This window comes from Myxocyprinus asiaticus, chromosome 29 (genome assembly GCF_019703515.2).
Source record: "Myxocyprinus asiaticus isolate MX2 ecotype Aquarium Trade chromosome 29, UBuf_Myxa_2, whole genome shotgun sequence".
Lineage (NCBI taxonomy): Eukaryota > Metazoa > Chordata > Actinopteri > Cypriniformes > Catostomidae > Myxocyprinus > Myxocyprinus asiaticus.
The window spans coordinates 16,828,758-16,841,627 of NC_059372.1; the positions used below are offsets into that span (position 1 = coordinate 16,828,758).

General features: G+C 39.7%; 1 protein-coding gene across 3 annotated transcripts in view; it reads left to right on the forward strand.

The window, feature by feature from the left end:
* The window catches only part of LOC127420348 (calmodulin-binding transcription activator 1-like), a 578,857-nt gene that overhangs the window by 539,418 nt on the left and 26,569 nt on the right, over positions 1 to 12,870 (forward strand). Inside the window, exon 1 of one of the 3 annotated variants that reach the window (XM_051662562.1) lies at positions 9,006 to 9,118. The exons of the other annotated variants lie outside the window; for them this stretch is intronic. Within the exon in view, the coding sequence (XP_051518522.1) occupies positions 9,043 to 9,118 (76 nt within the window). The 5' untranslated portion in view covers positions 9,006 to 9,042. Of the gene's footprint in view, positions 1 to 9,005; positions 9,119 to 12,870 lie in introns of those variants that run through there. 3 annotated transcript variants of the gene reach the window in all.

Sequence of the window (12,870 nt, forward strand, 5' to 3'; positions counted from 1 at the left end):
TGATCTTACTTGAGCCAGCACTAAAGAAAACATGTCCACCCCATATCTTCCCAAATTTTTCAGCTTCTTGCAGGGAAAGATGCGTTTCTTGAAGAAACACTATATCATATTTCTTACATTTAAGAAGAGAAGTAACTTTCCTTCCTTTTAATGGGGTACCCCAACCCATTCATATTCCTCGTGGAGAGAGACAATCCACTCATACTAACATTTGACATTTTGACATATTACAAAAAATAGATTGTGTGTCAAAAATAAAATTATAAAGACCACATTCCACATTAGTGCAACAATCAAACCCCGAACCTCCCCCCGAACCAAACAAACAGAAAAAGAAAAACGTGCGCATTAACCCTGCGCACAACAGTGCCAACCGGCATCCATCTCTCTAAACTCAAACAGTCCATGTACGCCTACGAGAGCCCCTGCGACAACTATGCCATCGGATTGCTCTTGTCCGGTGTTTCTATACATATTTTGTAAAACAGAATTACACAACAGAAGATAATCTATAAAACAAACTCCAGCCAACGGGAGGGATAAACACAAAGAACATGTAGATTCATCCAATAACTGTCCCGAAAGTGTGTTCCTCCACAAAACAAACTCCAGCCTCTAGCGGAACCAGCACACAAAAAAAATTAAAAAGAAACCAGCACAAAAAGAAACAAAAAAGGCGCTCAGCTTCCTCGGACGATCAAGTGGATGTTCAGTGGCTCACTTGGCTGCAACATGAGAACCACAAAATAATTTACTCAGTCACTGACTTTATGAAGGACATTGCTTGCTGGGGTTACGGCCATCCTTAGTATCTATTCTCAATTTGGCCGGGAACATCAGTGCAAAAGTGACCTTCCATTGATGTAAAAGTTTCTTGCATTCCTTGAATTGATCACGTTTCTCTCTTGTCGAATTCGCAAAGTCTGGGAACAAGAAAATGCTGTGGTTCTTCCAAGAAAGCCTTCCTTTACTCCTTGACTCGCGTAACATGAGATATTTATCGGATGATCTCAGAAATTTGGCCAGAATTGATCGGGGCCTGTCTCCCTCAGCGGTTTCCAGCTTATGGCCTGTTATGTCAGTCCAGGAATTCCACCATATTCTGACCCTCTGCTCCCTCAGGAATTCCAATAATTCGGACATTATTCCGCTGGTTACAATTCTCCATGTCCTCCAGCTTCTCGCAGACATGCTCCAAATCCGCCTTGGTCGCTAGCAGATTGGCAGCTAATTCCTTCTCTGATGACTCCAGATAATCGATCCGTTTCTCGATATCCGCCACTCTTGAAACCACCTCAGTGAATTTCGTCTCCATGGCCGTGATCGATCGACGTATTGCAGCAAGATCCTCCAAGTCAGCAACAACCTTCGTCAGCATTGCCGATACGTTCAACAATTCTCGCCGAATTTCTTTCACCTCTCAGGCCAAATCGACTCTCTGGCTTGAGGCCTCCGGAGGGGCATAAGCTTGAGCATGTAAGTGTATTTTAATGTCTCCAGAGCCCAAGGATTTTTGAATTCTTTGACATATTGTCTTCCTGGAACAGTTAGGGATCATGGTGTATCGAATCTCACCGGTTTATGACCCAAAAAGTATCAAAACTAGCAAAGTGCGCAGAGCTCACCGTTCACACGTCCAATCCTCGCATGGCGTCATGTGATTCCCTGATTTTTTGCTTTTTTTTTTAAAGAAAAGTAGGAATGAATCAAATAAGTCTTTGTGGTAATCAATATTATGCCACAAATGCTTTCGATTTAGCTTAACTTGTATTGAACATGGAACATTCTTTTAAGGGAGAGAAAATGAGTAACAGAGGACTAAGGTCCCACTCAGAAACCTGTATCCATTCAAACATAAGAAACACCAGACAAAACACAGCCAGCCATGCAATTGTTCACATCAGCTCTCTAATGCTTTGAGTGTCTTCATAATGGTGGCACTCTTTAGAGTCACATTAATATCAGGTAATGCAAAATGCATGCAAATGGCTAGTGTTACTAGTTGACAACAATATAACAACAGACTGATTTGAATTTTTCCGATGCCGTGCTCAGATACGTAGAGCTGATGTCATTATTTCCCAAGTTAATATTCTTCCATTCCAGCTTGATTTACAAAAACAGCTATAAGGAAGCTATGTGTAGGTGTTACACCTAAAAGTGTAAAATTGTGTCAATCAAATTATTCTTCTGTTTGTTGAGCAACCTGTCCTGCCCAACTCAGCAAAATTGCCTTGAACAATTGACTTATTTGGGCGGAACCACATGTATCTGTTTGCACAACCAATGAAAGATGGGGAGTTTTCTAGAGTCTGTTTGAAAACAGTCCCTGTGTCTGAATATGTATGCTTCCCTGTTATATAGTACACCAAATGCAGTGTGGCAAATTAGTATTTTGAATCCTTAGTATTCATAAAAGAGTGGGCGAGATATACTCGGATGACTTACTACAGTGGTCCTCAACCTTGTACCTGGAGCCCCCCCCAACTGCTCATTTTGTATATCTCCCTTTTCTGACACACCCAGTTCAGGTCTTGGAGTCTCCACTAACAAGCTGATGAGTTGAATCAGGTGTCTTTGATTAGGGAGATATCCAAAATATGTAGTGTTGTGGGGGCTTCAGGAACAGGGTTGGGAACCACTGACCTACTACAGCTGACGAGATTCGAAAGTGCACATCCACTGGACACTTTACTACACCCTAATGCCACGGGAGCTGAGGAGATGTCAAATTCAAAACAGTTAATTTAAAAAAACATCTTTCAATCTCTTTTCAATGCTCTTTTCAAATGTAAGTGCTATATACTGTATATTAAGAAAGTGAAACTCGGATAATTCTTGTTGAAGAAAGCCAAAATAAATTATTTTTACAGTTGTTGTTAATCCTTCATATATTCGGGCTTACGTTTCCATATAAAGTATGTCCGGTTATGTATGTATACTACTCACCTACATACCTAAAGAACTTTCGTGTTAACAGCCAAGAAGTACGTTTTTCATCAAATGCAGTACATACTCTGACAGTACATTATTTTTGCAGTTCCGTTTGGTGACACTATCGCCACAGAAACAACACTTCAGCTTTAAATAATTTGTTTGAATGAACTGATTAAACAAACTTTTTCATTACTTAATTGTGTAAATTGTTATAGCAGTGTTTTGTATGAACCAGGGACTAAAAACGTATAAGAAATGAAAACAAACAAAAAATTTGGCAGAACGTAACCCAAAAAGGTCGAGAGCAAAGTTACATTCAATTGTACCAGAGTAAAAACTTTATTTTTAAATGCTGGTAACCGGTTAATAACTGGTTCATTTTGCTCCGATAATTTTTTTTATGAAACCAAAGCGTTTATCATTGTAAATTTTCAGAATTACACCACTTTGTTGCCCAAATAATGGAGCTTCACTCTTCTTTGTTGAACATAAGCAGCATGTGCTTTGATCAAGAAGGAAACTGCTGCATCATACATTTCTTTGATTGCACGTTGTGGATATAGCCTCCCGTGACATGCTGAAGACCTTTTTGACAACTAAACTCAGCAAAAAAAGAAACATCCTCTCACTTTCAACTGCTTTTATTTTCAGCAAACTTAACATGTGTAAATATTTGTATGAACATAAAAAGATTCAACAACTAAGACATAAACTGAACAAGTTTCACAGACATGTGACTAACAGAAATGGAATAATGTGTCCCTGAACAAAAGGGGGTAAAAATCAAAAGTAACAGTCAGTATCTGGTGTGGCCACCAGCTGCATTAAGTACTGCAGTGCATCTCCTCGTCATGGACTGCACCAGATTTGCCAGTTCTTGCTGTGAGATGTTACCCCACTGTTCCGCCAAGGCACTTAAAAGTTCCCGGACATTTCTGGGGGGAATGGCCCTAGCCCTCACCCTCCGATCCAACGGTTCCCAGACGTGCTCAATGGGATTGAGATCCGGGCTCTTCTCTGGCCATGGCAGAACACTGAAATTCCTGTCTAGCAGGAAATCACGCACAGAACGAGCAGTATGGCTGGTGGCATTGTCATGCTGGAGGGTCATGTCAGGATGAGTCTGCAGGAGGGGTACCACATGAGGGAGGAGGATGTCTTCCTGTAACGTACAGTGTTGAGATTGCCTGCAATGACAACAAGCTTAGTCCGATGATGCTGTGACACACCGGCCCAGACCATGACGGACCCTCCACCTCCAAATCGATCCCGCTCCAGAGTACAGGCCTCGGTGCAACGCTCATTCCTTCGACGATAAACGTGAGTCTGACCATCACCCCTGGAGAGACAAAACTGCAACTCGTCAGTGAAGAGCACTTTCTGCCAGTCCTGTCTGGTCCAGCGAAGGTGGGTTTGTGCCCATAGGTGACATTGTTGCCGGTGATGTCTGGTCAGGACCTGCCTTACAACAAGCCTATGAACCCTCAGTCCAGCCTCTCTCAGCCTATTGTGGACAGTCTGAGCACTGATGGAGGGATTGTGCATTCCTGGTGTAACTCGAGCAGTTGTTGTTGCCATCCTGTACCTGTCTCGTAGGTGTGATATTCGGATGTACCGATCCTGTGCAGGTGTTTTTACACGTGGTCTGCCACTGCGAGGACAATCAGCTGTCCTCCCTGTAGCACTGTCTTAGGCGTCTCACAGTATGGATATTGCAATTTATTGCCCTGGCCACATCTGCAGTCCTCATGCCTCCATGCAGCATGCCTAAGGCACGTTCACGCAGATGAGCAGGGACCCTGGGCATCTTTCTTTTGGTGTTTTTCAGTGTCAGTAGAAAGGGCTCTTTAGTGTTCTAAGTTTTTTTTTTTTATAACTGTGACCTTAATTGCCTACCGTCTGTAATGACCGTTCCACAGGTGCATGTTCATTAATTGAATATGGTTCATTGAACAAGCATGAAAAACATTGTTTAAACCCTTTACAATAAAAGATCTGAAAAGTTATTTGGATTTTTACAAAAATTTTTAAAATACAGTATCCTGAAAAAGGGATTTTTCTTTTTTTGTAGAGTTTATATATAATAACTTCATATACATGCATAATTAATTCTGATGCAAGGAAAAATATAGAGGTAAAGTAAATTTCTGAGTTGTCTCCAAGTCTTCACTGAATTTTAGGTATTATGCATTAAAACGGATTTGACGCTGGCGAGTTTTGACTCGGATATTAAAACAAATAATTTGCATAAGATGAAGTTTTGTCCAAATGTGCCCACACGGTGTGTGTGTGTGTGTGCGTGTATACAGGAGAGAGAGATTTAGGCTATTCATTGATTTTAGACAGCCAGAGGTACGTTTGAAATATTTTTTCAGGATATTTCATATTAAGAATACATTAAAAAGAAGTTATTTTATATACAGTGCATCCAGAAAGTATTCACAGCGCTTCACTTTTTCCACATTTTATGTTACAGCCTTATTCCAAAATGGATTAAATTCATTATGTTCCTCAATTCTACAAACAATACCCCATAATGACAACGTGAAAGAAGTTTTGAAATCTTTGCAAATTTATTAAAAATAAAGAGAAAAAAAATAAAATAAAACCCACACATGTATTCACAGCCTTTGCTCAATACTTTGTTGAAGCACCTTTGGCACCAATTACAGCCTCAAGTCTTTTCGAGTATGATGCTAGAAGCTTGGCACACCTATTTTTGGGCAGTTTCTCTCATATCTTCTTTGCAGGACCTCTCAAGCTCCATCAGGTTGGATGGGGAGCATCGCTCCAGAGATGTTAAATCAGGTTCAAGTCTGGGTTCTGGCTGGGCCACTCAAGGACATTCACGGAGTTGTCCCGGAGCCACTCCTTTGTTATCTTGGCTGTGTGCTTAGGTTCATCTTCCAACAGGACAACGACCCTTTGCCCCGGAGCAGGTTTTCATCAAGGATGTCTCTGTACATTGCTGCATTCATCTTTCCCTCGATCCTGACTAGTCTCCCAGTTCCTGCCACTGAAAAACATCCCCACAGCATGATGCTGCCACCACCATGCTTCACTGTAGGGATGGTATTGGCCAGGTGATGTCTGGAGGAAGCCAGGTACCGCTCATGATGCTTGCCATTCAGACCAAAGAGTTCAATCTTTGTTTCTCATGGTCTGAGAGTCCTTCAGGTGCCTTTTGTCAAACTCCATGCAGGCTGTCATGTGCCTTTTACAGAGGAGTGGCTTCTGTCTGGCCACTCTACCATACAGGCCTGATTGGTTGAGTGCTGCAGAGATGGTTGTTCTTCTGGAAGGTTCTCCTCTCTCCACAGAGAAATGCTGGAGCTCTGTCAGAGTGACCATTGGGTTCTTGGTCACCTCCCTGTCTAAGGCCCTTCTCCCCCGATTGCTCAGTTTGGCCAGTCGGCCAGCTCTAGGAAGAGTCCTGGTGGTTCCAAACTTCTTCCATTTATGGATGATGGAGGCCACTGTGCTCATTGGGACCTTCAATGCTGCAGAAATTTTTCTGTACCCTTCCCCAGATCTGTGCCTTGATACAATCCTGTCTCAGAGGTCTACAGACAATTCCTTAGACTTCATGGCTTGGTTTGTGCTCTGACATGCACTGTTAACTGTGGGACCTTATATAGACAGGTGTGTGCCTTTCCAAATCATGTCCAATCAACTGAATTTACAACAGATGGACTCCAATCAAGTTGTAGAAACATCTCAAGGATGATCAGTGGAAACAGGATGCACCTGAGTTCAATTTTGAGTGTCATGGCAAAGGCTGTGAATACTTATGTACATGTGATTTTTTTCCTTTTTTATTTTTAATAAATTTGCAAAGATTTCAAACAAACTTCTTTCACATTGTCATCATGGGGTATTGTTTGTAGAATTTTGAGGAAAATAATGAATTATATCCATTTTGGAATAAGGCTGTAACATAACAAAATGTGGAAAAAGTGAAGCACTGTGAATACTTTCCGGATGCATTGTAGACTACTGCATACTTTGCTTGCTATGATTTCTATGCTAATAATTCCCCCACATGGGGAAAAAAACAATTTGCTTACATTTTGTTTATGTTGGGTGAGGCAAGTCCCTTATTTTGAGCTTCTTTTTCCAGATCAGGTCACTTGAGTCTCTTGTGAGATCTGGCAACACTGCAACTGGTATATCACCCACCCTTAGCACAGAGTACTGTCATTTTAAAAAGAAAGTTATTAACCATTTTTTAGTTTGTTCTAACCGGTTACCAGCTGGAAAGGACGTTGTGGAATGCCAAAACCTGAACAACAAATAAACAGAACGAAATTAAATGAAAAACATTTTGTTTTTAGTCCCCACTATGAACACATGTACACCAATAAGTTGTTGTAAGGTGATGAGTCCAAAAATGCCATCAACTATAAGAAAAAAGGCTCACACACTTACTTTGTGCCCAAAAAAAGTATGTGTGCGCATCTCTTTTCTTATACATTGTTATAGCGATCAAACATTTGTAATAATATTCCAAGAACTTTAAGAACTTTCTTACTGTACTGTATTTATTCTTGCTAACTTAATTAGCAAAAGGGAAGTTAAGTGGATAAATAAGCTTGGCTGAATTAGAGTGAGATGTCATTTGGTTTAACTTTAAGCATGTTGTGAATGTGTTGTCTGAAGTATGCAAGGAAATTACAAAGCTGTTTTAGAAGTTATTCCTGACTCCTGCTCTAAATCATGAAATAACGCATGGTTATAGGCCTACTATTTAGGTCAGAATCAATGAGCAGGTTGCCTATGTTCTGAAGTTATTTAGTGCATTTGCCAAAACAAATTTAACAGGTTAAGTTGTACAAAATGTCAGTGGATTGCACATCAAGTTATGCTGGTTAAATCTATCCTCACCAAGAACTTAGGTCTGGTTTGGATGGTGACAAGTAAACTGCAAGGAAGTGATAGAAGATGGTAGTGTACACGCTGCTGCTGCAGTTACGACGTGGCCGACGTGACAGTTGTTTCTCAGCAGAGGGCCGTCGCTATATCTTGCTAAACTCAGCAGCTGGCTTGTTTCTGCACTTGGCTGATGATAATGCTGCGTTTACTGCACCGACTCTCACTCCCGTCCATTAAACCACAGCCTGTTTCTATATAGAGCACCACTGTCAAATAAACCGATTTCGAGACAAACCTCAACGTCTGCTGTTTGACACTTAATTCATCGTTTCCTTTTAGCGGTATGCTCTGATTCTCTAATGGCACACAGCTGCCTGCCTTGATTTGTCATAATGCAGAATGGGGGCGGGGCTTTGCTTCCCTCTGCAGCATTGCAGGTACGAAGCCACAGGCTGGACAAAAAATGAAGTATCAAGAGTCGTCGTGCACTGTAACCATGAGCAATATATTGTCTGCATGCCAGTGCGTTTTGGCCACCGATTACCCGTGCGTCCATATTACGGTCATTATATGGTCAATCTATAAGGCATATATTCCAGCACATTGCCATAGCCTGTTTTTGTACAGCGGGCTATGATTTAAATAAAGAAAAAATAGACGTTCAGAAAAGATGTTCCGAAACGCTTAGAAAGACTGTTCCATTCGATGAACCAGTATGGGGGAAATGCACAAACCCGTCTTCTTTTGATAAATGTTTTGGAAAAACTGAGGCGAAAGTTGAAATAATTAATGGGAAAGACAGCGCCACACTACGCGTTGTCTTTCCCATTCATATTTTTACACTTCCTTTAGTTTTTTTATTTTTTTTGGGGGGGGGGGGGGGGTTGTTGTTGCTTTTAAAGTCTTCGTGGTTCGTGGAAAAACTAGGGCGTCTGTTTACCTGCAGCACGTGCGCATTGTCTCCTCGCGCGGATCTTCGTGGGGGGGCAGTAGTGCTTGAGTAAAGAGGGGCGGGGGGAGTACGAGAGTAAGTGAGCGGGCTTTAGATTTCTCTTTTCTCTTGCACGTCGCTTCTCCACTTTCTTCTATTGTTAATGAGACCTTTTAGGACCGTACCCTAGTAAAAAGAAAGAAAAAAAAGTATATTTTTCTCGCCCATTATTTCTAAACATAAGGGGAATCAGCGTAGGTGAGACACGGCCATTTGGGACATTGTGGTCAGGATGCCGATGAATGACATCTGCTGTTCCTAAAGACACGGGAAACGTGTGCATTACAGAGGGACTCTCCATGGACAGTGAAATAGAAGGTTGGATATGTTTAAAGAAACCTAGTGTCTGTGTCTATGTAGTCTTGTCTCTGGTTTGAGAAGTTACTACCTGTGCTTAGCCTACTTTTAAACCCAGTATGTCATTTCAATCTGTGGAAGACCAAGTTCTAGTGTGAAAATAGTCAGTGTTTCACCTTTTACATTTATACTCGTGCCTTTCCTTTTTGAAAATGTTCGCTAGATGTTTGAACAACATAAACGTATATGTTGCTCATAAAAGGATAAGTCGGTTTATGGTTCATTGGTTCATTCGTTTAACTGAATCTCGATCGAAGCGCAGCTTTTAGCGTTAGTTAGTTTATATATATATATATATATATATATATATATATATATATATATATATATATATATATATATATATATAGTTCCCTTAACCACATGTGCCAACTTCCAAAATCCACATACGAACTCTGGTCTTCAACATACATTGCTGGGGTGGGGGTCTGTCCTAGACTCAAATCGAACTTTATCGTTTCGGCTTGGTGGCAAAACGATAGTTACCTTAGGCTATTTTCGTAGATTCGCCTTAAAAATATAACATTTTCACAGTTTGAAGAAATATGGATTAGTTTTCGGGAATACACGCACCGTCTCATATCAATCTACAATTGATTAAACAATGTCAAAGATCTTCATATTTGACACTCCACTGCTCCAAAACTGCACATGGCAAAGTAGAGAATTCACATCATTTCTGAAGCCGTGTTATCATTTAGGGTCTTGCTGTAGTCGTGACCAGAGTGCGTGTACAGTACATGTGTAACCAGTCGGTATGTTGTTTTCAGCACCGAGGACAGCAACACATCCACCACGCATAGCGCATAAGTGAGGTCGTGAAACATGCAAAAACACTAGAAAAGTTGAGCAACCGAGCTTTATATCGCTTATGGTGACGGTTCGTGGCAGGAAAATAAAAATTAAGAATCATTAGCCTCATGCTTGGTTCTTTCAAAGTGTCCATGCTGGACAACCTGTTGATTGTTCAGGTTCATCAACAACCCCACAACTTTTTAAACATCTCTAAATAAGCATGCTCGAACAGGAATCATCATTTTAGTAAGTTAAGGGTTCTGTAGTTTTGTAATGTGAGGGTTTCAGTAGTGTATCATAAGTTTTGTTAATGAACAAAACATTGCAAACGCTAAATTCAAATGGCTTGTGCATTTTTATATTCTATGCCTTTTTGCAACATTGTCATAAATACTGTTGGTTTACAGTTGCTATTTTTTCATAAATGTATAACCAGAGGATTTTTAGATATTGTCATGAAATGTATTTTTCATGATTTTAACCACTAAAATGTAATCAGTTTGTAATGAGCTCAATTAATATATTTTGTTGTTAAAGGGATAGTTCACCTAAAAATGAAAATTCTCTCATCATTTACTCACCTTCATGCTATCCCAGATGTGTATGGCTTTCTTTCTTCTGCTGAACACAAATTAAGATTTTTAGAAGAATATTTCAGCTCTGTAGGTCTACACAATGCAAGTGATGGTGACCAGACCTTTCAAGCTCCAAAAATCACATAAAGTCAGCATAAAAGTAGTCCTTATGATTCCAGTGGTTTAATATATGTCTTCTTAAGCGATGTAGTTGATTTGGGTGATGCATACACATCTGGGATGGCATAAGGGTGAGTAAATGATGAGAGAATTTTCATTTTTGGGTGAACTATCCCTTTAATTGGTCTGAATGGATGCTTTCATTGATTGTTCTTCATTTAGAGTACTTCAGGAGATATCAGAACAATTTTGATCAGGTTGTTTAATAGAAAGCTCAGATCATGAAGGTCAGTTTGTTGAGAAAATGGGTGTTACTGTAGCATATAACTACGGATTGTACCCTTACCTAGTAAGACATATAAGCTTCTTGTACAGTGCCAAACATTCTTGAATGATTGCTCACTGCCAGATCTTGCTGATTTTACTTATTAGATTTGAGAAACATGTTGATTCATATTATAATAGATATTGCATTTCAAACTTGGTGTTTGACTTAATGTACAGTATTTTTCTGTGGTCTAGCTGTATACACATGCGTCTGGGTTGCTTTTAAGACTGGTTGTAAAAATTAATGAAATTAAAAAATCCTTATAGTATTTGTATTTATTTATTTATTCATATCAAAGACAGGAATGTGCTTACAATGTTGATTGAGGTATTTTCAATTTCTAACAGTAAAAATCCTGCTCACATATTTTATCAACCCAGACAAGAATACTTTCTACTTTATTGCCTACTATCTAACACACTGTGCCTCAAGGGTGTGATTGTTAATTAGTGTTAACTCAGACAGCAGTTAGCGATTGGTGCAGTGGGCCTTACATTTTTAAAGGCATACTGAAATTGATTGAAAATAAGGTTTGTTAAAGCTTGAGCTTAAGGCTTGTCTGTTTTTTAAAAGAATGATAAGCCAGTCGAGACACTGGAAATTAAGATATTATATGAGGAAATTACAGAAGATATGCTGATAAAATAATAACGAGAATCAAATCAAATTGCTGATGAACACATTTTTACTGTAAAGTTTATCACTGAAAATATTCAAAATTGTATACTGTGGTCAGCACTGCTGCTGGTTGTTTTGTGCGCCATGTCTGAATTATGACAGCAAAGGCTGAGCAAAATGTAGCTGACTCACATGAACAGTAAAGTCATAACTATTAGTCTTTTGTTGAATTTTTTTGTGGACTGGATCATAAAAAAAGTATTTTAACTATTCAGAAAACAGCAATAATATTTATAGCATTTATAATTTATTAGTCTGGCCCTTAAGCCTAGCACGATAAATGATTTTGTTTGTGCATGGATAAACAGTGTCAAACAATGGCACATAAAGTAGGAGATTTAACCAGGGCATGTCTTGGAGAATGGGTAAAGCAGTTAGCTCATGGAGAAACCCACCCCTGATTTAATTTGATTTACTGCTTTTATGTATGGGTATTAAATTGTGGGATCCATTCAACCTGAAAGAAACAGCAGTAAAGGTTGCTCAAGTCCATGCACTGTTCTGAGTAGCTGGTCAACTTATATGCAACTAAAATAAATGTTTGTGTCACACACAAGAAGATTAGTTAAAGCTGAAGTGTGTAACTTTTTCTGTGTTAAAGCATGCAATTAATTTAAAACATGTAATGGGTTAATTTTTCTTAATCGCAATTAACACATTTACCATTAATAAATCAAAAGCCAGCATAAACACTGGTCGGACCAGGGTGGAACCTTTGTTATTTGTGTCGATGTGTTCACCCAGAGTCATTACATTGATGCACCCACCATAACACACCCAACAGAGATTCCATGTCAGTGATGGAGAAAGCATCTCTTAACTAGTTTGTTGTACAAAACAAGCCCAGATGGGACTTGTGCCAGAAATCAAGTACATTACAGCCCCCTTTATGTGCAATTTAATTACCACAGAAGCATGTCAACTTTGACAAAAATGTTGTCTGCAGTGCTTTACATGTGGAGTTCAAAGTGGCGCTCGGCGCTGGCATTGACACCCTGGCGCGAATTATGAACACGACTTTACGATTGCTGTAGCACAGCGGATAGCCACAGTCTGCCAGCAGATTAAATATTGCTGAGGATGAGAGTTTAAGAGATTAAATGTCTATAGCAATAAATATGCAATCTATGGAGGGACTAGTTCTTTTAATTATTTATCCTCCCACTTAAACTTTGGGAAACGTTTAATGTTATTTGAATTGGTGCTATTTTAGTGCA